The 27452-nt window shown below is 54.0% G+C and overlaps 3 protein-coding genes across 4 annotated transcripts; all 3 read right to left on the bottom strand.

The window, feature by feature from the left end:
- REC8 (REC8 meiotic recombination protein) lies at positions 1 to 5098 on the bottom strand. The gene is made up of 19 exons (XM_052647117.1): positions 5043 to 5098; positions 4874 to 4942; positions 4620 to 4762; positions 4460 to 4535; positions 4255 to 4375; positions 3447 to 3531; positions 3056 to 3126; positions 2728 to 2845; positions 2574 to 2646; positions 2405 to 2496; positions 2198 to 2250; positions 1752 to 1898; positions 1384 to 1450; positions 1136 to 1296; positions 938 to 986; positions 616 to 682; positions 378 to 509; positions 197 to 303; positions 1 to 92 (listed from the first exon to the last, which is right to left on the bottom strand). Exons 1-19 carry the CDS (start codon positions 5096 to 5098, stop codon positions 1 to 3), a joined length of 1779 nt encoding a protein of 592 aa, XP_052503077.1.
- A 5080-nt stretch (positions 5099 to 10178) lies between these two features.
- On the bottom strand, positions 10179 to 15059 carry IRF9 (interferon regulatory factor 9). Of its 2 annotated transcripts, XM_052646790.1 has the most exons (10): positions 14977 to 15059; positions 14042 to 14222; positions 13582 to 13765; positions 13199 to 13329; positions 13017 to 13110; positions 12842 to 12913; positions 11898 to 12016; positions 11675 to 11753; positions 10724 to 10839; positions 10179 to 10596 (listed from the first exon to the last, which is right to left on the bottom strand). In XM_052646790.1, the coding sequence occupies exons 2-10, from the start codon at positions 14219 to 14221 to the stop codon at positions 10426 to 10428; spliced, it is 1146 nt and encodes a 381-aa protein (XP_052502750.1). In that variant the 5' UTR covers position 14222; positions 14977 to 15059; the 3' UTR covers positions 10179 to 10425. The 2 variants fall into 2 exon arrangements, with proteins under 2 accessions (XP_052502750.1, XP_052502749.1); XM_052646789.1 differs by lacking the exon at positions 14977 to 15059 and having other exon boundaries at positions 11675 to 12016; positions 14042 to 14347.
- A 561-nt stretch (positions 15060 to 15620) lies between these two features.
- On the bottom strand, positions 15621 to 27221 carry RNF31 (ring finger protein 31). Its single transcript, XM_052646279.1, has 21 exons — positions 26332 to 27221; positions 26099 to 26245; positions 25793 to 25948; positions 25510 to 25569; positions 25331 to 25406; positions 24926 to 25097; positions 24060 to 24435; positions 23595 to 23885; positions 22875 to 23123; positions 22590 to 22775; positions 22272 to 22478; positions 19787 to 19960; positions 19605 to 19703; positions 19422 to 19511; positions 17860 to 17974; positions 17649 to 17767; positions 17263 to 17376; positions 17064 to 17121; positions 16320 to 16416; positions 15872 to 16040; positions 15621 to 15763 (listed from the first exon to the last, which is right to left on the bottom strand). Exons 1-21 carry the CDS (start codon positions 26521 to 26523, stop codon positions 15710 to 15712), a joined length of 3201 nt encoding a protein of 1066 aa, XP_052502239.1. The 5' UTR covers positions 26524 to 27221; the 3' UTR covers positions 15621 to 15709.
- Between the last annotated feature and the right edge of the window lie 231 nt (positions 27222 to 27452).

Here is a 27452-nt window from a genome sequence, read left to right on the forward strand (position 1 = left end):
TTAACTGTCGTGGAATCGGGGCCCTGGCTGGATCAGGAGGCGCCCATATGGCTCCTCTTGTTTCACACGAAGGATCTGCTGCGCGGCAAGCACTGGTCAACAGAGAAGGGGGCTGATCAGAGGAGCTGCTACCACAGCCTCTGGCCCATGTGTCCGCTCCCCACCCTCCACGTGGGCACACACGCTCCTCACTCACCTAGGAGCAGGTAGAAGACGCGAGCGGCCATCCTGCGGGGGCTGAGAGGTGGCACCAGGCTGCTGAAGTCGGGCTCCCTGTCGGCCTGCATCTCCCGCGCCACTGCCCTGTGGTCAAGAACCAAGAACCGTCAGGTGAGGCCGCAGCCTGGCCACCCGTGGAGGGGCGTCCTTCCTAGTACCTGTGCACAGCCTCCAGGGAGAGCAGCTCGGGCTCTGGGGGCAGCTCCTCAGGCAGCTCCACGGGCACCTCAGGGAGCTCAGGCACCACAGGCAGCGCAGGGGCCTCTGGCTGCTCTGCCTCCACCCAGGCCCTAGAAAAACACGGGAGTTGGGCGGAGCAGGGGAGGAGGTGGTGCTGACAGCCCCATCCCACTGCTTCCCCCTCCTGGCCAGGGCTGCAGGCAGGCCGCTGCTCACCACCGCTCTTCCGGGGGCACGAGGCTGATGCGGGACTTCTCCTCCTCAGCTACTTCCAGGGAGAGTTCTGTCAGGGAAAAGGGAGTGTTCTGAGCGGGTCTGTTTGCATCTGAGCAGTTGGATTTGGGGTCACCTGGCCCAGCTGGGTGCCACAGCGGGCAGTGACTTATTAACAGCACTTGGCAGGGAGGGGAATGAAGATAATCAGTCTGTGAGTCCTTATGTTAAATGCACTGACAAGAACTGTCAGCAGCTGGGGCTCCACTTTCCTGGGACAGTGGTTAGAGTGGTGGTCTCCATTGCCCCTTCTCCAGGTACTTACCAGAAGATACCATGAGGGGCCCACTGGGCTCCAGGGCCTCCCTCAGGACCTGGGGATGAGAGAAAGAGAGCTAAGGCCCCAAGCATCACAGCTGGGCCAGGGGTAAGGCAGGCCCGTTGGCTCATGTGGGCAGAAGGCAGCCTGTGGGACTTCAGTCAGAGGAGATGGGGCTCCAGGAGGGACTGAGGGGGCCGCTACCTCAATATCGCTCGGAGTCTCAGCCTTTCTCCTTTCCTCCTCAGCCGCTGCCTCCCTCTCAGCCTCCTCTAGCTCCTCAGGCAGCCTTCGCCTTAGTGCCCTTGGAGGTGGCTGGGCACAGTGGGTCCAGAAAGCCAGCAGTTCTGGGGGTAGCCAGCCAGCTGAGGAGAGGGGCAGCAGGGAGGGGGTTGAGGTGTGAGGAATAGGGGTGTGGAGGATCCCCTACACCAGCTCCCATCACTCCTCACAGTAAGTCGGGTTTCGGAACAGCTCCACAGGGGTCCTGATCATCCTCTCAGGAGGCTGCACCATTGGCTGTGTGCAGAGAAGGCCAGAAAACGGTTAGGAAGGAGCCATGGCCCTTCACCTGTAATGCCTCGTTCCAAGGCCTCTGGCCTTCCAGCTCTTTTCAGGCTCGTGCACCTGCCTGCTCTGCTCATTGTTAAAATGATTTTCATCTGATGCCCTTGGATGTGCTAGGCAGGGTCACGAAGTGGTGTGTGGGCAGTTCCCCAACCCATGCATTTGGGGGACTGTTCTCAAGATTCCCCCAGGAGTTTAGATGGCCCAGCATGCACCTGCCTCCCTCCATCCCTCCAGAGCCTGGGGTACTCACACACTCCCTGCAGTGGGCTCTGGTTTGCAGTTGTTCCTGGAATTCCTTCCGGGAGATCTGAGTCTCTTTGTCCCAAAATAGTAACTGGCGGCGGCGACGGCGAGCTGGTGGGCCCCTGGGAGGTGGGGAGACTGGGGGCCTCCTCCACTGAATGGGGAGGGGAGGTGCGGGCAAGGCTACCCATTACTCTCTCCTGAGGTCCTGATGGACTGTAAATAGGCCCTACACTCCCAATCCCTAGAGGTGCCCTCGCGATGGGCTTGGGTGGGGACTCGGAGTGGGTGCAGCCCCCACTGTATGAGGTTCCCATCTGGGAAGTGCAGGGTGTGGGCCAGGCTACCTTGTACAAACTTGCACAAAGGCCTGTGGAAGCCAGCAGGGGCCTTGAGGAGACTGAAAATGGGTGAGGAGCTCTGGCAGAGGCAGTGTGGAGGGGCAGCACTCACCTCAGGGCTGACTGGGACGGGTGGCAGACGCAGCTCCGGCGGGGGCGTCACCTCTGCAACAACAGTCTAGGTCCACACCCTTTGCCCTCAGAGCCAACCAGGTGAGAAGCTAGAGGGTCCTCCCTTCGGCAAGCTGGATTACAGGGCGTTGTCTGCAGCAGCTGTGCCGGGACCCCGAGGAAAGACCCCGGTTTAGTGGGTACTCACCAGGAAGTGGGACCTCTGGCTCCCAGCCTACCGGCTTCAGCTCCTCCGGGGCCAGGACCTGGCTGGGAAGTGGCTCTGCTGCCTCCTCCACCCTGAAGGGAAATGGGCAAGAGGATGAAAATACCCTCCCAGCACTGACCCCTACCTGGCCTGGGGCTCCTCCCCTTACCCTACAAGAGCTGAAGGTGAGGGTGGGGGAACTGTGATCTCCTCCTCTGGGGCCCGGGGCTCCTCTCTCAATTCTGCGAAGAGAGGATCAAGCTTAGAACACAGAAGAGATGTGAACATTGCCCGGCCCAGATGGCCAGCGCCTGGGGTCTGACCGTCCACCGCCAGGTGGGTCCTACCTAGCCGACGTTCCTCTAACAAGATGGCTTCATCCTCCTCAGCAATCAGCAGGTCCAAGACTCGGCGGCTGACTTCTGGGAGTTCCAGTTCACCCTGTCAGGAGAGCTGACCATTTTATTTCTGTCTGAGAGACATGCCGCAGGGCCAGGCCAGGCTGAGGAAGCCTGTGGGTACTCGGGCATCGGGGGGAGGGGTAGAGAAACGGAGGCAAGAAGGACTCTAGGGGCAGAAGGAGCGGGTACAGGGGACCTGGGCCATCAGACGCAGGACTCGGCCTTGGGCTCTGTGCAGGGGGCAGCTCACCTCGATCCGCAGCATACGTATGGGCTCCGCCTCCTGGATCGTGATGGCTTCGGGAATGACCCGAATCCTTTCTGGAGGGGGAGGGAAGTCACACCAGCCTCTGTTTCAAGTCCCCACACCCATGTGTGTAAAGCAAAAACAGACTCTAGAGTCAAGCCAACCTGGGTTCTAGTCAGGCCCTGGCCAGTCACTGGCAGTCTGACCCAAGGCACATTGCTTAACCACTATGGGCTTCACTTTCCTCATCTGTAAAATGGGCATAATAATTCCAAGCTCGTAAGAATCTTGTAGTGCCCCTCCCAAGGCCTTGCTCCTGAAAGAAGCTCAAAAATAGTTATTTCTTCAGCCTTTGTGCGTTGGTCTGCCTCTCACCAGAAGGGTCTCTGCTCACCTGGCTCCCGAGGCTCTGCGGGGACTTCAGGAGGGATCTCTTCAGGAACTCTCTCTAGGGTCACGGCCTCTAGAAGGTGTCGAACCTTTGGGAAGGGATGGGAACAAAAGACCAGATTCAGCTTCAGTGCCCTGCTCCCCCACTTTCACAACCTTATTCAGACAATGGACAGTGACACCCCTTTATGCCTAATCCTGTGGCACTAACAGCAGCATGCAGGGTGAACCCACTCACCATCCAGCTCCCCTTCCTCCCATTTCCTACCCCCGCCCAATCATCTAGCCTGGGTCACTGTGTGAAAGAAGTACTGCATCCTGGGGTCAAGTGTTGTCAGGGACAGAGGAAACAAAAGATCCTTGAGGATACTGTCTAGTGGGGAGACAAGTTTGTGTATGACCCCAGCAAAAGCCAGCACAAAGAATGCTGTGCTGCTGAAACAAGCACAATGCTGTCAATCAACTACACTTCAACAGAAGCTTGTCTAAGCTGTAGGGGTGTTAGGAGTGGATGGACAAGGACATGGAAAACCCAGTGCCGAGGGACATGGAGGGCCTGGACTGGGGCCTCGGCTCTAGGGGTGGTGTGAAGACAAAAGCTGCCTCTAGGTTGGTCCTGAATAGGTAAGTGCAGCAGGCTTGTCTGGATAGGCCCACCATGACAGGTGCCCTGCACTGACTCCTGTGGGGCAGAGCTGGAGCAGGCCCCCACCTGCACCCCCCAACCCTGGTGCTAGACTGGCGCAGAAAGAGCACCCCCCGCTGCACTGTCAGCTCATCAGTCTGAGCTGTCCGACGGGCAGGAGACCTACCTGAGGGATATCAAAGGGGTCAGGCAGCATGGGATCCACAGACATCATCCCAAAAAAGGGGTCTGGAGCATCTTCCAGAGTCTCCATCCTGGCCAGGTGGTCAGGCAGCAGCAGGCTGGGTCTGAGGGAGGCAGTGGGCTGTCAAGGACTGAGGCCAAGTTCCCTTCCAAAGACCGGGTGGTCCCAGCCCCAGGGATGCACTCACAGGTCAGTCTCCACCATATCAATGCGGATCTGCAGCTGTGCCCGGTGCAGGCGCTCCAGGATGTGCTGGATGTCTTCTGCGGTGAGGGAGGGCAAGCTACAGTGCCCGCCCAGGGGAGGACCACGCGGCACTGCCCTACATCCAGGCCTTCCAGCCTTACCTACAAGGTACTGGCATTGTTGAGAGTAGACGCGGATGACGCCAATCTGGAGCTGCGCTGAGAGGTAGAGCGAGAAGCGGGGCCGCGGTGCGCCCGGCAGCGGGGGCTGAACTCGCACCAGCACGTAATTCAGGATTTCCTCGCTGGGGAAACAATGCACCCCATCACCGCTGCGCCAAAGACCTACAGCCTTGCCCAGCCCAATGCATCCCCTAACCCACCCCAGCCCTGGGCCACTCTTTCCTGGGCCTTACCAGGTCTTCACCACATTCACCTTCAGGTATTCGCGCTTCACCAACCGGCAGCCCCGCGTCGCTGCCAGCCTGGAAGAAGAATGAGGGGCGTAGATGGAGGGGGAGCCCTCAGGTTGGGACCCCTGGGTGTCCCTCCCAGAGCACCTACCCTGGCCAGGCCCGCCCTTACCAGATGGTGGCGAAGCAGCCGGTGTGGCGCTGAAGCACATTGGGATAATAGAACATGGTCCCTCGAGGGTTTTACCCTAGTCTACACCACTTCCGTTCAGATCTCAATCCAAATTCTTCAGGGTACAGAATTTCCCAAACCGTTGGAGAGAAGGATGTGGACCGGTAGTGTGGACCAGAATGCCAAATACAGGAACCAATGAACTGTGGGTGGATAAATGATTAAGGGGATAAGTAAATGGAGACACATACTGGATACACGTGAGCCCTGAGCCAGTCTGCACACCACGTAGGTGCTTCGAACTTACGGGAGCCTTGCAGGTTGGATTCCAGGTTGGAGATGCAAAGATTCGCGAAGGAAGACCGTCCAAGCTACAACCCAGGCCGGGTCCGAGGGAGAACGGGTGTCCTCTGCAGATAGGCCCGGCAGCTGACTGTTGCGCAGCTTCGGCTGCTGCCGGTCCCGCTCCTGCAGCCCAGATCCCACCGCGGGGAGCGCGTGCTCTGGTGCTTTGCACTTTACTCCTCATTAGATGGCGCGCTCTCCAGAGCAGCCAATGGGGAACAGGGTCAACTTGGGGGCGCTCGTTCGGGGCGCTAAGTAGCCTAGTCCAGGCAACAGGCGGCTCCTGAGGCAGGCAGCGAACCAATGGGACGAACCCTGCAGGCGGTGGGGGGAGGGGGGAGGGATTGTGAGGGGTCTGGACCAATGGGCTCTCATCCTCGCCGGGTAACAGGGGTACCTCGGGAGTGCTTCCCCATGGACCAATGAGTAGGGAGGAGACTCCGAGCACCGAGCCTGGTAACAAGGTGCTTCAACTAGAGGAGGAGGTTGCGTCATGCCAAGGGCAATCGTCAGGCCCTGTTTAGGGCGCCTGACTTGCAGTTAGACCTTACCCTTTTTCCGAATCCCACAGCGCAGCGAGTGGTTGGTCTACTTTTATGCCCAGCCTAAGGCCTATGGCGAACGGGTGTGAGGTGGCTTTGGAGCCACCACAGGTCGATGGGGAAGAGAGATCTCACAAGCAGCGAGGGTCTTGCCAAGTCCCTTCCTAAACTTGAACAGCTTAGGTGGTAGGCATTCCTCTCCTGGCTGTTTCCCAGGTGTGAATGTTCTCCTGGCTGAGACCTTAGTTTTGCTGGACGTAGGGCATATTTATCAGCATAGCAAAAGCTGTTTGTCTCAAACAACTGTTTGTGTGCTGTAAATTGTGTGGCTGTAGTTGCGAATACTCCTTTCCCCATGCCTCCTGCCTGCACAGTCATTTCTTTGGTCTAGAGTGCACTTTTCAGCCTTGACTCCAGGGTGTGCTTCTGTCTGTAAGGCTCAGCTTTTCACACCATACACAAAAATAAACTCAAAATGGCTTAAATACTTAAATAAGACATGACACCATAAAACTCCTGGAAGAGAAGAGAGGCAAAACATTGTCAGACATAAATTGGAGCTATATTTTCTTAGATCAGTCTTCCAAGGCAAAAGAAATTAAACCCCCAAATAAACAAATGGAACCTAATGGAATTTAGAAGCTTCTGAACAGCAAAGGAAACCATAAACAAAAGGGGAAAAGCCTACAGAATGGGAAGAAACATTTGCAAACGATGTGACCAACACAGGCGTAATTTCCAAAGTATATAAACAGCTCATACAACTCAGTATCGGAAAAACAATCCGATCAAAAAATGGGCAAAAGGGGACTGCTCTGGTGGTGCAGTGGTCAGGGTACATGGGCTCCATGCTTGGTCTGGAAAGATCCCACATGCTGTGGAGCAACTAAGCCCACTCACCACAACTACTGAGCCCATGCGCCACTGCTGAGCCGATGAGCCCTAGAACCTGTGCTCCTCGACAAGAGAAGTCACTGCAATGAGAGGCCCATGCACTGCAAAAGGGAGCTCCCCACTCACTGCAACTAGAGAAAGCCTGCTCGCAGCAATAAGACCCAGCACAGCCAAAAATAAACAAAAATTTAGAAATATTTTTTAAATGGGCAGAAGATCTAAATAGACATTTCTCTAAAGAAGATATACTGATGGCTAACAGGCGCATGAAACTTTGCTCAACATTATCAGAGAAATGCAAATCAAAACCACCGTGAAGTATCACCTTCCATGGATCAGAATGGTCATAACTGAAAAGTCTACAAATAATAAGTGCTGGAGAGGGTGTAGAGTAAAGGGAACCCTCCTACACTATTGGTGGGAATGTAAATTGGTGCAGCCATAGTGGAAAACAGTATGGCGATTAAAACTGAAAATAGAGTTACCATATGATCCAGCAATCCCACTTCTGAGCATATTTCAAAAAAAGACAAAAAGTTTAATTTGAAAAGCACATACCCCAATGTTCACAGCATTATTTGCAATAGGCAAGACATGGAAGCAATCTAAGTGTCCATCAACAGATGAAGATGTGGGGTATATGTATATACACGTATACAATGGAATATTACTCAGCCATAAAAAAGAATGAAAAATGCCTTTTGCAGCAACATGGATGGACCTAGAAATTATCTAAGTGAAGTCAGAGAAATACAAATATTATATGATATCACTCATATGTGGAATCTAAAAAAGAATACAAATGAACTTATTTACAAAACAGGAATAGACTCACAGACATAGAAAACAAACTTATGGTTACCAAAGGGGGAAGGGGAGGAAGGGATGAATTAGGATTGTGGGATTAGCAGATACACACTACTGTATATAAAAGAAACAAGGACTTACTGCATAGCAGAACTATATTCAGTATCTTGCAATAATAATCTATAATGGAAATCATCTGAAAAAAAATGTACATAACTGAACCACTTTGTTTAGTACTTTTGAAACTAAAACAATAGTTAATCAACTGTAGTTCAATTTAAAAAAAACTCAGCTCTGATTAGAGCCAAACTAACCCTATTTCATTTGTTCCTTCAATCCAGGAACTCTTAAGATTGGGGTCTTGTTTTTTCCTTTAGTGCCTGAAACATAGCAAATATTTGTCAAATGAATGCACAATTGCCCTAAATTTACAACCACTGAATATTAAGGCTGAATGGGATTCCAAAATCTAGTCCAAGACTTGTCTTCATAGTGAGAAAACAGAGGCCCATACAGACCGTTTCTGCCAGACCACACAGCTCTGTAGTGGCAGCCTGGTTGGGAGCTCGACACTTCTGAATTCCAGTGCTCTCAGTCCTTCCATGGTGCCTGGCTAAACTGGTTTCTACATGATACTTACAAATTGTTTTGATCATATATTGCCAATGTTCCTAAGGGTTAACACTGGGGCACACATATGATAAATTTGGGGGTACCTGCCTTTAAGGAAGGCACTTATAACCTAATTTAAGAGGTAAGGGATACAGTAATTTGTTCATTCACTTAACAAATATTTATTACATGCCTACCATGTATCAGGCAGTCCTTCAGGCACTGAGGGTGTAGTAATGAACAAAATAAGTCCCTGTTCTCAAGGAATAGGAAAGGAGTGATGATAACCAAATAGACAAATAGAAACGTATGAGGTCATAATCTGTGCTGTGAAGAAAAATGAGGCAGCCTAATTGGAATAGTGAGGGGTGCTATTTGGGCCAGGTGCTCCGGGAAGCTCTCTGAAGAGAAGGGGTAAAGCCAGTGTGCTTACCTGAAAGAAGAGTGTTTCTGACAAAAAAAAACAACTTAGCAAGCACAGAGGTCCTGAGGCAGAAATGTGTTTGGCGGATTCAAGGAGCCTAGAGCAAAGTGACTAAGAATGGCAAGGGGTGAGGTTAGAAAGGTGGATAGGAGTCACACTGCCTTGGAGGCCAAGGAAAGGATTTGGGCTCTTCCCTGAGTGAACAGAAAACTATTGGAGAGCTTTGAGCAGAGGAGTGACATGATGAGATTTATGTGTTAGGATCTCTTCTGTGTTGAGAATGGACTGATGGTGAACAAGAGAGGGAGCAGAAAAGATGTGGAAGGAAGCGGAAAGAAGAGGTGTGTGAGATAACAGTGGTTGAACAATCAGTCTTAGCGAGGGAAGCAGAGGCCAGATTCTGGAGAGAATTCTGAAAGGGATGCTAGAACCAGCTGATGGGTTGGAGGTGGGGTATGACAGAACAGGAAGTAAAGGGCCTGTGCCTCTGCGCACTCAGCACGCGACTTCCTCACTGCCTATGCAGGTGCCTGTCTCAGGAGGGACAAGAAAGGTCCAAGGAGGCGGGACGGCTCCAAAGCAGCGCTGACGTTTGTCAGGTGAGACAGTAAGGACTTCCTCAAGAAGCCAGACGTCTATCTAGACTTCACGATGTAGCTGGACCACTCAAAGCTTATATAAGTGACATCACAGGAAGGAGCTGGTTTGGAAGGTTCCTGCTCTGCCCATCTGGTGTCCTGTATGGGGAGGGGGGAAGTGGTGGCTATGGCAGTTGGGTAAGTGGTGAACTAGTTTGGTGAAGGTGAACGTCCAGAGAGATAGGAGGACCGCTGGCCTTGGGAAGAACTTCCAATTTGGGAGCAAGATAAACACGAGGTAAGGGAGAGAGGTGTTGGTGGATTTGGGCCCCTGGGATCCCCGCAAATAGAGCGCTGCTGACATGGCAGTCTAGGTTAGGCCGTCCGACGTGGGGCTCAGGCGGAGTAAGGAGACCAGCGTGGCAGCAACTTTCAGTTAGGGTGACAGTGCCGCAGACACTGGGAGAGAGGCCCCAGGACCTGATCCGCCTTGGGCAAGGGAGGCTCAGCCCCTCGTCCCTCTGATGTCCTCCCATGCCAGGCCCGAGGGCCTCGAGCTCATGGTTTCAGGTCTGTTCATTGAGGCTTCCAGGTAGGAGTTCAACCATGGGCCGAATCAGAGGCCTCTAGCCACAGGCTGTGGACACTGGACTTTCCCATGAGAGAAGGTGGCTCAGAGCCCTTCTTGGTGGCTGACCCCAACCCTCCCTCCAGTCTTGGTTGCCCGGAGAATACAGAGAGCTGGGCCCAGAACCCACAGAGCCTGGACAACTCCCTTGCCAGAAACTGTGAGTGGATCAGGGTAGAGGGGCCCAGAGACACCAGCAGGAAGAGACCCTGGGAACCCTGCTCTCAGGCGACATCTCCACCATCTCCCTGTGATCCTGCTGCCTTCTTCTCTCAATGAATCCAACGAGGAGTCCTTTTTCAGTAACATTTTATTTTAAATCCTTAGTGAAGATCTAAGACAAAAATATAAAGTGCTAGGTTTTAGGGTTGGGGGCGGAGGGAAGGGCCCACTGAGTTCACACCATTTGGACTTGCCTGTTCAGTTCCTCAGAGATGAAAGAGGGTATATCACAAAATTGAAAAAAAAAAAAAAGTTATTCTTGAGTTTCCCACCAATCGGTGTCCATGAGGAGCTGAGGGACAAAGTCACCACAGGCCACCAATGAGAACGCTCACTGGGGGAGGCAGGTCGACAGCAAGGAGGCTGAGGCTGTCTCAAAGAAGACCGGCGGGATAGAGAGGAGAGAAGGCAGCGGGTCCTGCAGGCTCTGCAGCAGAGACAGGGTGGCCGCCTGCTCCTCTGGGGTCTCCTTCAGCATACGTCGGGCAAAGGCCTGCTCCATCTGTGCAGAGAAGTGGGAGAGGGGTCTGTGGGCACCACAGGGCCGGATGCTATACTCCGGGGCTTCTTCCCAGTACGCCCTTCTCTGGAACATACCACCCCCATGCAGGCAGGCTCTGCTGACTCACCTGGACCGCAATCAGACTCTGTGAGGTGTGGCTGGGGTCAGGGTTCTCCTCCCAGAAATTGAGTGTCACCTGAAACTTGGGTGGGGGCCCCAGGCCCTGGAAGTACCTGGCCAAGTCTGAGAGAGAAAAGGCCAGGAGTTGGAAGAAAGAGAAGACAGAAGGCACCAGGCAGGGAAGGACAAAGGAGGAACCCATTACGGAGTTAGAGGGATGGTGATGGGGCCACTCGGAGAACAAGGCTAGAGCTGGAGCCCGGGGGTGGTGACACTGCTGTCTTGTGCTAGGAACCAAACTGCTACTCACCTGAGGACAAACAGGGAAAGGGGCTCCCTTCAGGGGTAGCCGATCGTCACACACCCTGAAACCTCTGCTGGGGGAGTTCAGAGTCCGTTTGGCAGCAGCCCTGGCTGCTAACACAGCCATGCCACACCTTGGTTGCCTGTTCACTCCCTTCCACACTGACGCTCTGCGTCCCCTATATTCCTGGCCCCAGTCCCAAGGTCCAGTTGAGAGCTGAATGGAGGCAGGAAGTGGAATTCTCAGCACGGTTGGGAGAGGGGGAACCCGAGGGCAGCTCAAGCAGTGGGTGAGAACATGTGACATGCGCAGCTCTCCCAAGTGTGGATGGTCGTTGTGCGAGTGTGTCTGGCGGGCGAGGGGGGTGTGGCGCAAAGCGCACCTTCTTGTAATTACTGTATGCTTCCATGTGGTGGCGCTCCTGAGATGCGCTATTATGGTGCCGGGCTCCACCTGGGCCTCATCTTCTGTGGCCTTGGCCCAGGAAGCGGGGCTGCCAGGGCTGAGCCCTGGGATGTGCGCCACGCAAGTGCAGGGGCCAGGCCTGGACTGTGCTGGGGGATTGGCTGGAGGGAGCACAGGGTGACAGCCGGCCCAGAGGCGGGGAGTGGAGGTGGGGGAAAGGGCTCAGGTGCTTGGCTGGAGCAGCCTCACCTCTGCAGAAGTAGTTGGTTCTGAAGAGCTCCACGCACTCGTTGATGGGCAGCAGGTGCGGACCCGGGCCAGATGGCATCTGGGGCGCATTCCAGGAGATAGGGATGGGGCAGAGGCGCTGCACAAAGAGGCCCCGGGAGTTGCTGGCCAGCAGGACCCCTCTCTGGAGCTGGCTCAGCAGGCGCTGGGCGGGCTCGCATGGGTCGGGTTTGGGAAATATCACCTGCTCCATGCTGCACTGGGAGCTTGAGGGCTCAGCCACGAGGCGGCAGTCTAGGCTCTGCACCTGGGCCTCACCCACCACACGCCCGTTGTAGATGAAGGTGAGCAGCAGCGAGTAGTCTGCAAGACAGAGAAAGGCCAGCTGCACCAGTGCCCTCCCGGGGGCCCACTGACTGGCAGGAAGTTCTGGAGAAATGAAGAGGGACGCCTTGCAAATCCAACACCCTCATTTTGCTGGCGAGGAACATGGGGCTCACAGAGAGAGACCAAATGAGGGCTGGTGAGCACTAGGCAAGCTGTGAGGCAGGGGCAGCAGCCGTACCTTCTGAGGACAGAGAAGACCCTTGCCTTTCCTATCCTCATCCCCCAACCCTCAGCAGCCGGGGGGGTCTTCCACTCATGCGTTCCCAGCCCTTATGTGTGTGTCTGACTCTTTGCAACTCCATGGACTGTAGGCTTCCAGACTCCTCTGTCCAAGGGATTTTCCAGGCAAGAATACTGGAGTGGGTTGCCATTTTCTTCTCTAGGGCATCTTCCCAATCCAGGGATCAAACCCAGGTCTCCTGGATTGCAGGCAGTTTCTTTACCACTACACCATGGGAATTCCCTGGCTCCCAGCACTCAGGAGAGGAGCTAATACATAGGTTTCCACTGAGGCCTTAATGCCCAGGGTCTTACAGTTTACAAGAGGGTCCCAGAGATCAGACCTCTACTTAACCCACAGAATCAACATCTCAAAGTGGATTTCCAGGGAAGAGAATGTGTAGGGGGTATTTTTGAGAAGTGAGTTGTGTGGAGTCTAGAATCTGGCAGGCATGCTGCCTAGAAACCAGTGCCTCTGGGTCAGGTAGCCGGCTGCAAGGCCTGACAGATTAGATAACACAGGCATGGCCTTGGGATGATGAAGGGAGACAGGGGCAGGGGTGAGTCACAAATGCCAAGTACCTGAATCTGGAGGGGGCAGAAGCTCCAGGGACAGCAATTCTCCCTGGAAAAGAGCCTCAGCTGTGTCCCCACCTAGAAGGGAGGCAGAGGTACTGGTCATTCAGAGTGGACCAGGGAGTCCAAGGGCCAGATGGTGTGGTGTGGAGGATGACACAAGAGGCAGAGTCCTCAGTACCTTCCTGACGCTCAGGGCTGTTGCTGCTGCTGCTGCTGCTTCCGCTGCTCCCGAAGTCTAAACGGCCAGCTCCCCCATTGGTCTCCACTGTCTCCTGCAGACACAGTTCCTGTGGTTGGCCCACCTTGCCCCCAGTCACTGCTCTGCCCTCAGACCCACCCGGTTCCCTCCCCTGCTCTCACATTCTGAGGGGGCTCCTGGAGCAAGGAGGGGCTGAGTATGCAGTTCTTTGTGGTAACCTCTTCCTCTTTCTTCTCAGAGAATGCAGAACTGTGGGGTCGCTTTGATGGTAATTTCTGGGTCCCTGATTGAGCTGTGGAACGTTGAGAGGGAGGCAAATGTCAGAGCCTTAAGTGGGCACAAAAGGAAGGGGAAAGACAGGAGGCAGTGAAAGGACGGGCAAGACTGGGCAGGGGACCTTCTTCCCAAGGACAGAGCAGATCTCTGAACGAGGGGCCTGGAGGGAGGCCCACCACCCTCCCGGGAGGCACAGAACTCCATCCTTCCCCCCACACTCCACCCCCAGCTGCTGATTTTAGGAGTGGTGGGGCATAGGGACACCCACCGGGGACAGTTCCTGATGGCAGCAGCCGGTACACCTTGTAGGGCTCAGCGCCATCCCTATGGCCAATCTCAGGAACCTCCTCAAATTCACAACTTTTGTTGAGAGCACAGCGCAAACGAGTCTTCCAGATGGCAGGGCCTTCCGAGTTCCCCTCCTTGTACTTCCCCTTGAATACCGCCCAGGCCTAGAAGACAGCAGCAGTAAAGAAGAGATCACTGGTAATGGACCACTGACCCGGCTGGCTTCATGGATGTACAGCCTGAGCGCTCGCACAGAAGGGCTCAAGCTAGGTTTACGCTCAGCTGTTGCCACCATGAGATCCATGCTGAGTTTTGCCTTTCTATCTTGCGTGGGGTTGGTCTTACCCTCCAATCTCCCCTTTATCTGTCATCCTACAGGGTGACAGCGCCAGCGTGTGCTCCATCCCTCCCTCCGAGAGGCCAGTTTCCAGGCCTTTCACCTTGAAAAAGGCGGCATCCTGGTCCTCCCGGAAGTCCTGCTTGCCTGCGTGCTTCCATGGGATCCGGAACATGGTCTTGGCCGCATCCTCCCAGCACACTCCTGGGAATTGCCCGCTCTCCACTTGCTCCACCACCCAGTTCCGGAGCTTTCGGGTGCAGCGCATCCTGCCTGATGCCATCCTGGGGATAAGAGCAACAGAAATGTCAGGGGAACTGACACTTTGGGAAGAGTGAGACCCTGGCCCTTGGGGTTGGCTTCTGGCCAAGGCCCCTGGAGATCCCATTTTTATTTTGCCTCCAGACATATCTCAAAATTCTAGGGTTGAATTGTTTCATTTCTGCCATCACTAGCAAGTATCAAAAATACTTTCAACATCCCAACTGTGACGTCTGGAGGGAAATCCGAGGCATTTGTCTTGATATTTTTCAGGAATCTACTGTTTGGAAGAGAGTTCACCTGGTGTCCTGCTCCAGGTGAGACGTCCTATCTTGATCCCCAGTGTTTACAGTAGCTGCTTCTGAGATGTCTCATCAGCCCTCTTCACCCACCACCCTCACAACTCCTTTGATGTTTCCCAAACTTCCTCTGTGCTTGTCCCAGGAGCAGGTGGGGCAGGGAGCTGGGGGCTGGGGCAGAGCTGGGGCGGAAGTGGGCAGGGCCAGAAGGCAAGAAAACAATCAGGAGATGGGGCAGTCTTCTTCCCCAAACAGCCCCATAGCAGGCCCTCCTGCCCTTGGCCTGTAGGGCTTGGGACACGGGCCCCGGATCAGTCTTCACTCAGGACAAACTTCTAGCTCCCTAGCTCACAGGCCTTCTGCTGTCTATCCCTCAGTCTAGCAGAGGCGTCCCCAGAAGCCCCTACCCACCATCTCCAGTCTGGCCAGGCTCTCCAAACCTAGGCCCAAGCTGATACCCATTTTTGGTTAATCTTACCTGAGCTGCTGTGCAGGGAGTTCCAGGGCTCAGCCGACCTCAGCTCAGCTCAGCTCAGCTCAGCTCCCAGCTGGGCAGCTTCCGTATCTCTCCACCCCTTCCTACAGTCCCCACCCTAAGTTTCAGTTCTCCTCCAGGGAGGGCCCTTTCCCTGAAATCACGTGGTCTCAGAGTTGCAGGGCAACTGGTTACCACCAGGGGGAAGCAGCATCTGAGAACCTTATCTTTGGAATCCTGCTGTCAGAAGATGCAGGAGGGCCTCTCTCCTACTTCAGGCTCCTTCCCTTTCCTTCCTTAGGATTCCCCTTGCTTGTATCTGACGTCTATGACGCCGCTGCTTCCCCTGGGAGGCTGCAGTGTCCTGGAGTCTGGCCTGGAGCCTCTGGATAGCTCTGTACCACTTGCCCATCTATATTCCCCCCATGATGTCTGCTTGATACCTACTAGGTGACCCCAGATATTAGCTGAATTCAATGAAAGAAACAAAAGGAGGCAGGGAAGGAAGAAGCCCAGGCCAGGTGGCTGAATGGGGAGGGTTGCCCTTGGCCACCCACAAGTTTTTACAAAGTTCTGTTCACCCCACTCCCCTTTCCCTGGTGCCCCCGGATGGTTAGTTAGGTCAGGAAGGAAGGACTACCAAGAAGCCTGGGCAAGGAAATGCCTCTTTATTGGTGCTAGAGTTGTTTCTGTGGGAGTCGAACCACAGGCCCCTCTTTGGGACCCTCGCTCTCAGCTACTTCCTCCTGCGGGGGATACTCTGTCCCAAGGGCACCTCTTCTATCAGCTTCTGCAGAAAGAGAAGACAATGATGCTGGAAGCCTGGGACTCAGACACAGGCTGAAAAGGGGACTCCTAGAGAGTGGGGTCAGAGGCAAGGCTGGAGGGGAGGCTTTACTTGTAACAGGCGGGCGTGGTAGGTGGGGGCATCCTCCCCAGGCAGTGCCTGGGGGCGCACGTGCAGGTAGCGCTCCGCAGCTGTCTCCAGTTCCTCCACTTCATACAGGGTGGCTGGGTCCAGTGAATGGGCGTTGATGAGGCTCACAAGATACTCTTTGTAGTGCGCCCTGAGGAGATGAAAGGGTAGAACATTTGTTCTGTTTGGCTGACTTTAACTGAGTGTGCTGGGCACTAGCGTACTCGGAAGAGCCAGGCGCACGCCCCTCGCCTGTTGCTCCTGTAGGCCCTTGCCAACCTGCGCGTGCTGCCTGCTGTGCCCTTGCCTGGAGGGCCCCCTCCCCCCCACTTCTCACAGGACCCACTACCCCCAGAGGCCCACTTCTCTGCCCAGGCACACCCCGAGTTCTCCCCACAACACCAAGCTCCATGCCCCGCCTGGCACTCACTGGCAGAGGCCAGCATAGCCAGCGGGAGTCTCCTTGCCACAGGCTTCGTCCCGGAACCCGTTGGGAACTTCCTTCTGCTCCATCACTCGACAGCCACCTAGGGGTAAGGGAAGGAAGGGACCCTTTGCCTGGAGGAGGCCACTGACCACAAAGGCCCAGGGGAACATGGGAGGCGGCCTCTGGGAAGAGGACTGAGAATAGGAGTCCCTGCTCTAATGGGGGTGGGGGTGGGGGCGGCATTGGGAAACAGATGCCACTGTGCAGACCACTTGTGATACAGAAGCAGGGACCTGCTGTCCTTGCATTTAGCTAAGCTCTTACAAGGTTAGCATATTCTGTGAAGGTCTTACTCTATGCAGATGGTGAGAAGTGGGATAGATTTGAATCACATGCAACATCTTTTCTGTTGTCCTCACAGAACCTAAAACAGTGCAACTAGTAAGTCTCATTAAATAGCCATTGAGTTAATTAAAGAATCACTATCCTCTGGGAATGGGAGAATAAAATTAGCATCAAGGTACCAGGTGCTTGAATGTGGCCTTACATAAAACAGCTGGGCTGTACGCTGGACAGGAGCCTGCTTCACAGAGGAAGAAACAAGCCCGGGGAGGCTGATTCACCGAAGGACACAACAAGCAGGCGCAGGACGGGCTCTGCATTCTGGTTCAACCCCACACCCAAGCCCCCTTCATCCATCACACAGCGGGAGCCAGCCCCTCCTCCCAGGCCTGTCCTGACACTCACCTCCGGGCACTGCCCGGGCCCCCGCTGGGGGTTCTGTGTTGAACATGACATTATTGTCCTGAGGGCAGAAGGTTGGGAGTTAGTTTCCCTGGATGCCAGCCTGCTGATTTCTCCGCGTCCGACCTTTCCCTTCCTGCCACCCTACACCCTGCCTCCTCTCCTGGGCAGCTGGCAACACCAGCCAAGTTGGCCACCCGACCTGAAGTAGCTTTTGGAGCCGGAGAGCAGACCAGTCCCGCAGGTAGAAGAGGCAGTCTCGGGGGTGGTGGCCGTGCAGGGACTTCTTCACCCTGCAGTTAGGGTCTGGACATTTCTGGTGGAAACCCAGATGGGAGAGGGGCAGTTGGAAACTGTTGGGGTCCTGGCCTCTCAGGAACCCCTGCATGAGGGGTATAGTGGTGGGGGAGATGGAGACATTGGAGGGTCTGGAGCAAGCAGAAGGCGGGAGGGGACAGAGAGAGGTGCTTCACCTCACCCACCCCCCGCCCCGGTCTCCTCTTCCCCTGGGCTGCTCCTCCACTGCCTCCGCCCTCCTCATGGGAGCCCCACCCTGCTACCCCTTCCATCCCAGGCCTGGGGGCTCACATTCTTGGCATAAAAGGCATTGTAGCAGCCGCTGCAGAACTGGTGGCGACACTGGGTGCAGTGAAAGTGCATGCAGCCTCCTCGGGCCAGTGCGTACGAGAACTTGCACTTGGGGCAGTCTACAAGGGTCAGCGGGTCAGGGTTGGGGCTGCTCCTCAGGCCCCGGGAAAGAGTGTCATTCTTCGCAGTGAGAGATGACTGGGCACCTTACCTATGCCGTTTTCCTGAAGGTACATCGCCAAGCCCTGGGCTTGGTATTCTGGGTCATTGGTGCGTTTCCAGTTCTGGAAATCTTCACAGCTCCGGCCTCGGTGCTGCTCCTCCCACTGCCAGAAGGAAGCAAGCTTCCCATGAAAGCACCATGCCAGGCCCTGCTTGCTGGCCACCCCACTCAGATCCAGAGGGCCCTGACTCAGTGTACAGCTCTGCCATCCACCCTGTGCTCCAACACCAAACTGCAGGGCCAGCCTTGGTTCTCTCATCTCTCCACACCTGACACATTCACCAGCAAGTCTCGTTTCTGTCACTCTAGCCCAGCTCCCCTTTTTTTTATCCCTCCTCTGACCGCCTTTACTCCAGGCCAGGTCAGGTCTCGCCTTGGTTGCTTGCCTCGAGGACCAGTCTCTCTGCCTCCACTCCTGCGCCCCTGTGGTTCAGCCTCCACCCGGCAGGCAGTGTGCCTCTGAGTGCGTACATCAGGCAGCTTCAACTGCACTGGGAGTGTTCTAGCTTGGAAGTTTGGAGGTAGGGTGGCAGGTGTTCACTTTATTATTGTGTTTCATAAGACAGATGCAAATTTTTGGTATCAAATATTTAACTTTTTTTTAAATGAAGAATAAACAGCCAATTTTATTGGGCTCACTCAGACTAGGAATCCATTCAAATATTCAACATTTTAAAGGTACATGAAGGCGCATAACCCCTTGTTCAGTCTTAGAATGAAAGGACCTGAGACTTCCCTGGTGGTCCAGTGCTTAAGACTCCACTATTCCACTACAGAGGGCGCAGATTCGATCCCTAACTGGGGAACTAAGATCTTACATGACCCATGGCACAGCCAAAACAGAATGAAAGGCCAATCAATCCCCTCCTCGCTTGGCCTCATTATGACCTCTCCTGATCTGGCAGCCAGCTCCTCTTGGACCACCCGGCACTCTCGCCCTTGCTTTTGAGGCTCCAACCATACAACACTTTTTTGGAGTTTGGCCTTTCCATGTTTTGTTCTTTCTCTCTCAAATACTTCTTGCATAGTTGACTTTTTAATTTTCAGGCCTGAGCTTAAATTAAGCCATTTCATTTATTTCTAAATATTGTTTTACTTTTGGCTTTGATGGGTCTTAGTTGTGGCAAGCTGCTGGGGCTCTAATTGTGGCGCACAGGCTCGGATGCCTCAAAGCCTGTGGGATCTTAGTCCCCCGACCAGGGATTGAACCCCTGATTGCAGGGTGGATTCTTAACCACTGGACCACCAGGGAAGTTCCTAAATCAAGCCATTTTAGAGAAGACTTATCTAACCTCCCAATCCCATGTACCAGGTAGGTCCACTCTGTTATTCCTGACCTCAGATTCCTATTTGTTTTCTTCATAAACACATGGTGATGTATATACTTCTGTTCTCGCTCCCTTCCTCAACCTTGCCCCCTCCCTCCCTTGCTAGTCTGTAAGCTCTTTGAGACCAGAGAGCTTGTCTGTTCTGTTCTGTAGCAAACCCTGAGTCTAACACAGCACCTGCAGTGGCTCAGCAGGTATTCCAAAAGGTTAGACGTGCCTCACCTGGCGCTTACAGCGCACACAGAAGGTCTGGTGACACTGGGGACATGTTGCTTCCAGCTGCTCACGCTCGTATATGAAGCCAAAGGAGCACTGTGGGTGCAAGAGCATAAAGCTATCTAAGGCCTGACCACGTGCTACTCCCCACCCCTCCTTCCGGTCAGCACCTCTGGGCAGCCCACTGACCTGGGCACACCACAAGAACTTGGGGTCCCGCATGAGCACGCCCTCCGTCAGCTTCTTGTGGAACAGTGCATAGGCGTCTGGCTCTAGGCTCTCTCGAAGCTGGGGACAGGATGCGAAAGTGGCAGGCGGGCAAGGCTCCTGTTCAAAGCCCAGGGCACCCTGAGTCCGAGGGACTGCCCTACCTGGATGTCGAGGGTGGAGAAGTAGCCGAGCAGCTGTGTATCATCGGTGAGGTCGGGGCGGCCACAGGCAGGGCACACCATATCTGTGATGTGCTTCTCCTTCAAGGCGATGGTGAAGTGCTGGCGGAAGCAGTCGGGGCAGATGGTGCACTCACAGGAGGTCAGGGCCTGCATCTGGTGGAGGGGAGAGGATGGGAGGGGAGGGGAGGGGTCAGAAGCTACAGCTGCCAGCCGGTGGAAGGGGCAGTGGCCTGGTGTCTGCTACAACTGGCCAGGCAACCTAAATGTCTGAAGACCTTCAGACGGAAAAAAAAAAGACAATGGTGAGACCTAATGTAAACGGAAGAAGATCTTCTGAAGGCATCCTCAGTCAATTAAAAGCAAACATATGATAACTGAATCACTTTTCTGTGCTGTACACCTGAAACGAGCACAGCATTGTAAAACAACTATACTCCAGTAGAAAATAAAATTTAAAAAAACCCAAAACATTAATTAAAAAAGGAAAGAAGGGAGGGGGACGAGCACAGCATTGTAAAACAACTATACTCCAGTAGAAAATAAAATTTAAAAAAAAACCCATTAATTGAAAAAGGAAAGAAGGGAGGGGGGTATTCCCTGGTGGTCCAGTGGTTAGGATTCCACACTTCCACTGCTGAGCACCTGGGTTCAATTCCTGGTTGGGGAACTGAGATCCTGTAAGCCATGTGGCATGGCCATAAACAGCAAACACACAAACATCCTTGAAATGAGAAAACTGTAGCAATGGAGAACAGACTAGTGCTTGCTGTATGACAGGAGGAGGAGAAGAAGGTTACAACTCTAAAGCTGTAGCACAAGGGGGTGCTTTTGTGATATCTTGATTGTAGTGGTGGTTACATGAATCTACATGTGAGATAAAATTGCACACAAGTACATGCATAAACCAGAAGAAATGTCAACAACCTCAGACATGCAGATGATACCTCTTTAATGGCAGAAAGCGAAGAGGAACTAGAGAGCCTTTTCATGAGTGAAAGAGGGGAGTGAAAAAGCCAGCTTAAAACTCAATATTAAAAAAACTAAGATCATGGCAACCAGTCACATCCCTTCATGGCAAATAGAAGGGGAAAAGGTAGAAGCAGTGAGAGATTTCCTCTTCTTGGGTTCTAAAATCACTGTGGATGGTGACTGCAGCCCTGAAATTAGAAGATGATTGCTTCTTTGTCTATGACAAACCTAGACAGTGTATTAAAAAGCAAAGACATCACTTTGCCAACAAAGGTCTGTATAGTCAAAGCTATAGTCTTTCCAGTAGTCGTGTACAGATATGAGCTGGACCATAAAGAAGGCTGAGAGCCAAAGAATTGATGTTTTTGAACTGTGGTGCTAGAGAAGACTCTTGAGGGTCCCTTGGAGATCAAAGCAGTCAATCTTAAAGGAAATCAACCCTAAATACTCATTGGAAGGACTGATGCTAAAGCTGAAGCTCCAATACTTTGGCCGCCTAATGTGAACAGGTGGATTCATTGGAAAAGACCTTGATGCTGGGAACGATTGAAAGCAGGAGAAGAGGGTGACAGAAGATGATGGTTGGATAGCATCACTGATTCAATGGACATGAACTTGGGCAAACTCTGGGAGATGCGTGAGGGACAGGGAGGCATGGTGTGCTGTAGTTGCAAAGAGTTGGACACGACTTGGTGACTGAACGACAAACACACACATTCACGCACAAAATGAACAAGGTCTGCAGTCTAGCTAGCATTGTACCAATATTTATTTCTTGGTCCTGACACTACACTACAATTATATAAGATGTCACCATTGGGAGGTAGGTGGAGCACACAAGACTGTACTATTTTTATAACTTTCTGTGAATCTACAATTGTTTTAAAATAAAAAGTAAAAACAAACAAACAAAAACACAGGGCCAGCCTAACTAACCCGGGCTGTATTTGGCCAAGGAACTGCCACTTCTGACCTAGAGTTAAGTTAGAAGGGGCTCAGGAGATAAAAGGGGCCTATCCCTACCAAACGGGTATTTGATGATGACATTAAAGAATTACTGGTAATTATTTTTGGCATGACAGTGGCATTGGTGCCTGTATTTTCAAAGAGTTTTATCTTTTAGAGATAGACATGGAAATATTACTAGTGAACTATCTGATGTCTGAGATTTGCTTCAAAATAATCCTGTGTAGATAAAGTAAAGATTGGCCATACATTAATGATGGTTGAAGCGTGATGATGAATACATAGTGGAGGGAGGGAGGCTGAATTTCTTATACAATTTTCTCTACTATTGCACACTTGAAATTTCTCATAATAGAACATTAAAAAAAAAGAGAGAGAGGTGGCCTATTCCTGCTCTCCCCTTCCCAGAAGCCTTCAGGGGCACATGGGCAACTGCAGAGCAAAAGACAACATGAGAGACAGGACCGGGGTAGAGGGGAGGTCCAAAGGGAACAGAGCAATTCCAAGGCTGGAGGCAGCGGAGACTCACCCGGTTGCGGGGCAGGGCCCAGCCGCACACGGCACACTCCTGGGCAAGCAAGCGGCGCAGGAAGGCCCGGTCCTGGCTCTGCCTCACAGCCTCCACCACGTCCCCCAACTCATAGTTCCTAGGTGTTTCCTGCAGCAGCGCCAGCGCCAGCTCTGCCCGGCCCCAGCTGGGCAGTGCGTGGACTGCCAAAAGCCGTCTGACCAGGCTCTGCAAGGCGATTCAGGTGGAGAGGGAAGATGTGGCTGTCAGACCCCAGGGAGCCTACCCTTCAGCCTGCCCTCAGCCCTACTAAGTGGGCTCGTCACCTCCTTCCAGCACCTGCTTATCTGGCCCATCCCAGGAAGGGGTGGGCTCAGGGCCACTGTCCCAGAGGCGCTGATGGAAGGGCTCTAGGCGCTGGCGCTGTAGCTCAGTCAGGGCTCGTGCCACATCACCCCCATGTTGGAATAAGGCTTGAAGAGACCCTTCCTCAGGCCCAAAGCCCAGGGACTGGAGCTCTTGCACCTGTGAGTTGGGAGGGGCGAGAAGGAGTGAATCAGAGTGTGAGAGGCTCTTAGATCCACAGCCCTCAACCCTGCCTCACCTCCAGCACGGCTGCTATACCTTCCTCCGCCGGGTCCTCACACACTCTTCCACAGCTTCATCCAGGTTGCCATGACGATCCAGCCAGGCCTTCCGGGCCTCCTGACAGGAAAAGGCGCCCAGCCCTGGGTCCTGATGTCCAGCCAGCTCAGCCACCATCTCCAGCACGTACGGCAGCTCTGAGCGCAGCCACTGCAGGGGCACCTCGGTGCCCGAGTACTGCAGAGCCGAGAAGACCTCCTCTGGAGAGGCGCCTCCAGCTTCCCCTTCCTAAGAAACAGCCCCGCTCAGATAGAGAGCCCAGCAGGAAAGGCACACTCCATCCCCTCCTTGAAGAAGAAGTGAAGTCGCTCAGTCACGTTCGACTCTTTGTGACCCCATGGACTGTAGCCTACCAGGCTCCTCGGTCCATGGGATTTTCCAGGCAAGAGTACTGGAGTGGGTTGCCATTGCCTTCTCCAGGGGATCTTCTCGACCTAGGGATCGAACCCAGATCTCCCGCATTGTAGGCAGACGCTTTACTGTGTGAGCCACCAGGGAAGCCTATCCCCGCCGTAGCCTGAACCAAAATGCTGACAGTGCTTGAGACCATGGATCGTGTGAGCAGTGCACAGTCTGATACCTGCCATGGGGGTAGGGTTCAGGCAGCTGCTGCTGACAATGACAGGTTTTGAGAATGCCCATCAATCAACTGCAGCCTCTCCCTTCCCCAACAAGCTCATCCCAGGCCCATGTCCTCACCCGGATCTTGATCACCAGCTGGAGTCCTTCTTCCCTCATCTTGTCTTGGCGCTGCTTCTCAAGGTCCCCGCAGGAACTGGTCACGGGGGCACAGAGGGGTCGTGGAGGCCCTGGTTCAGGGTGTCGCTCTTCCAAAGAGCTGGCCTGGGGCTGGGGGGTCTGCTGCACTGGGATGGGGCTGCTGGTCCGGTTGCACATAGCACACACCCAGCCAGGGCCCGAGTTGCAGAAGGTACAGTGAATACAGTGCCACGCTGGAGTCTGGACAGAGGAAAGCCCAGTATCCCCCTGCTGGAAAGGCAGAAAGAATTATCCTATCGAAGGCTGGCTAAGGCTCAAAATGGAAATATAGCAAGCTTGGGGGAAGATACCAGGGAACTAAGGGAAAACAGAGGATGAAGAAGTAGAGAATGGCCTGTGGTAACAGATCTAAATAAAGACATCAGAAGGCCAGGAACAAGATACCTGAAGAGGCTTCAGGCAAATGCCGGAATCCTGAGAATCCACCACCAAGCTGGGAGGCTGAGCCAGCCGAGGTCGCTCACATATGGCACACAGCACGGCCGCAGCCTCGTTCTCAAAGGTGCAGCTCTGGCAGGCCCAGTGACCCCGAGAAAGCTCAGGTTCTAGGCCCCCAGTTCCTTGGGGACCCTCGATTCCAGGACCCAACCCCTTACAGCCTCGGGGCCGATCACAGGCCACACAGAGTACTGCCCAAGGTTCATTTAATAAGGCACAGGCAGAACAGGGCCAGGGCAGACGGGCACTTGCAGGATCAGAGCTGTCTCCCAGGGTCGGCACGGAGGCTGGCTGAGGCCGTGGTGGAGCTGAGGCAGGTAGGCTGTAATGGATAAACAGACATGGCCTGCTGAGGGGGTGCCTGGGCCCCTTACCCACGGGCCCCCTCATACCCTGCAGGACAGCACATGTCTCTGGCCTTTGCACATGTTATCCTCTATGCCTGGAATACTCGCATACTCATAGCCTGGTCAACGGTGAAATGACAGCTTAAAGTTCAGGTCTGGCTGGTAAATATCTCAGCCTCACCCCTATTAGATGCTTAAAATACTGCCAACTGATTGACCTGATCCTTCTAACTAGGGTGCATCCTCCCACTACCCATTCGCACACCATGACAATCTATTTTGCTGTGACTATATCTATGTATGTATATCTTGCTTGGTATATATGTCTATGAATCTCCTGAAGGGCAGGAGCCAGCTGCTTGGCATCTATGAAACAGTCTTTAGCACAAAATCCATCACACAGTAGACTCAAGGAATATTAAGTTCTCTCAGTTTTGCTCCCACTTAGAAAAGAAGATCTCGCACCTGGGGTGAACAGCCTGAGGGGGTCCATGCAGGGTCTGGCGATGGTGATGCGCACGTTCTGGGTGTCCGTGGAAGAGGCGATCACAAGTTAGACACAAGGCCTGTTTACAAGTTGAGCAGTGCAGCGTGCCTGGGGCAGAACCACAGAGGAAGCAGGGACCAGGAGTGGAGCCTGGAGAACGGGAGACAAAGAAGAACAGAATATCTTTCTAAAAAAAACCAGGTTACATTTGAATCAGCTGTGGAGGGAAACAAATCACAGACTACTTTTCAACACATCTTTCTACCCAAAGAAACAATCTTAATCTCTTTTTTAAAAGAAAGGGAGATAATCAAGAAGAAAGAGGGAATTTCTATCAATATGATCTACTAGCACTCCTTCCCCCTAATACAGAACAATAATACCTGCAGCAGAGGGTATGGTGAGGGGGCCGGGAGCAATCTCTCTCAGTAAGGGGGCAAACTCTGAGAGCTGCAGTAGCTGAGGAAAAAGGACAGGGAACGAGTAAGGGCTTGGGGACACAGGCCCACAACAGGTTTCCTTTGTTCACCAGGCCCCAGAGCCCCATTCCTGCCTTCCTTACATCATCTTCAACCTTGTCTTTCAGCAGCTGCTCCAGTGCTTGTGGTTTTGGATGAGCATTCTGCAAACAAGATGAGAAGAGTTCCCACCTATAGCCTTAGAACAAGACCCTCCCTCAAAGCCCTGGTCCCCCAACATTCAGAGTGAAAAGTACAGAGAGATCCCAAGTTACCGTGGAGACTATGCCTGTGATTCAGCAGTATGAGAGTCCCCAGACTGGCTTTGTTGTTAGGCTAGTCTCCCCAGCCCTGGTGCTTAAGTCCTCAGGACTAGAGATACCTCACCTGTAACAAGAGATTGAGCTCTGTCCGAAGTAGCAGTACTTCCAGTGTGACTGTTGCAACTTGCTGCTGATCCGGCTCCTCCTGCCTCTCAGGGAAGCTCAACCCATCTGGCTGCTCCTCTGTGTAGCCATACAATCGCAGAACATCCCGGCCCCCCTGCCACACAGGCAAACCAGTCACCGCCCAGCAGGCCCCCTTCCCAACAGGGCTGGGACTCAACCCATTCAGCACAGCCTCAGGCCTTTTCTAGCCAACCCCCAGCCCAGGCTAAGTTTCCTACTCCCATTAGGGGCCCAGGAACTTCACCTGCACGGCATCCACCGTAGAACGAAAGACAGGGTTATTAAACTTAACCCCGCGCCAGTACCGAGGCCTCTGAGGGCTTAGGAGGTTGCGGCCATATTTCTCCAGGATGTTCAGGGCCGTGGAGAGAGTGTTGAGGTAGTTTCGGGGCTGGGAGCAGTCAGAGAGCAGAGAGCTGTGAGCCCCGGCCCAGCCTCAGGTCCTCTGTCCTCCTCCCGAGCCGGGGCGGGCCTCACCTCCCCATGAGCGTTGCAGCGGATCAGGCGTGCAGCATCCAGCTGCAGGTAACGGGCTTCTGGCGGCAGAGAGGTGCCCAGTAGCGGCCAGAGCTGCTCCTGCGTAAAAGCCTGCCCGGAATCCCTCCTCAGGGCGCTCGCCAGCTCCTCGCGGGCCTCCAGGAAGGCCCGCTTCTCTTCCTCCCCCGGCATCCTGAGACAGGAGTCAGCCCCGGCCCGCTGCCAAACTGGACCGGGCGCAGGCTGTGCACGGCCCGAGCACCGCCCGGAGCGTCTGGGGTCTGGCTTTCCAGCCCGACCCTGGTCGGTGAGGACGCCCCGGGTCACTCAGGCCACGGTCACTCTTCGGTCCCAGGCCCCATGCCAGAGTTAGCGGGAACAGGAAGTACTAGGAAAGAGGGCGGGATTGAGACCCAAATTCAGGGGAACGGGAGGGGTTTAAACTTAATATGGGGTGGGGCCAGGAAGTCAGGGGGCGTGACCATGAAGGCCCAGCCAATTATAATGGTAAATAGTCCCTGGCTCCTCCCCCAGAGCGTCTAGGCAATAAACCTTCTTTTAGCTCGCTTCCCCTCTTTGGTCCAGGCTGGTTCCACCCTTCTCCGGGTAGCTCCCGGTGCGGGGCTACTTTATTCCCATCAAAGTCCTCTCTATCCGCACCCCACTGAGGAAATCCCACTCAGCTGGGGACTCAACTCTGGCCAGCCTGAGCCCGTCAAGCCCCTCTGTCAGTCTTGAAGATAGAGCTCCCTTCAGGAGGAAGCCCCCTCTTCCATATCCTCTATCCCGTCTCCCTCCTACTACTTCTCCCACTCACTCTGATCCCTCTCTGACCCTTCACCGCAGTCGAGCCTTCCTGGGGGAGCCACACCACTGAGCACACCTTTCCCACTCTCCCACCCTTCTCATCCCTACCCCAACCCTGACTATCCTTGGGCAGTCCTTTCTCTTCCCTCTAAGCCTCTCCCCTTCGAAAGACAGCCCCTCTTCAATCTCCGCCTGTTCCACTTGTCCTAGCCCCTCCCACGGGCAGCCCCTGGGCTTGTGACCAGTCAGCACCGCCTCTCCCACTCGCACAGGCTGAGAATGGCAGAGGGGCTCCCTACGGTTTGCTGCCTTCC

This window comes from Budorcas taxicolor, chromosome 10 (genome assembly GCF_023091745.1).
Source record: "Budorcas taxicolor isolate Tak-1 chromosome 10, Takin1.1, whole genome shotgun sequence".
Taxonomy (NCBI): Eukaryota; Metazoa; Chordata; class Mammalia; order Artiodactyla; family Bovidae; genus Budorcas; species Budorcas taxicolor.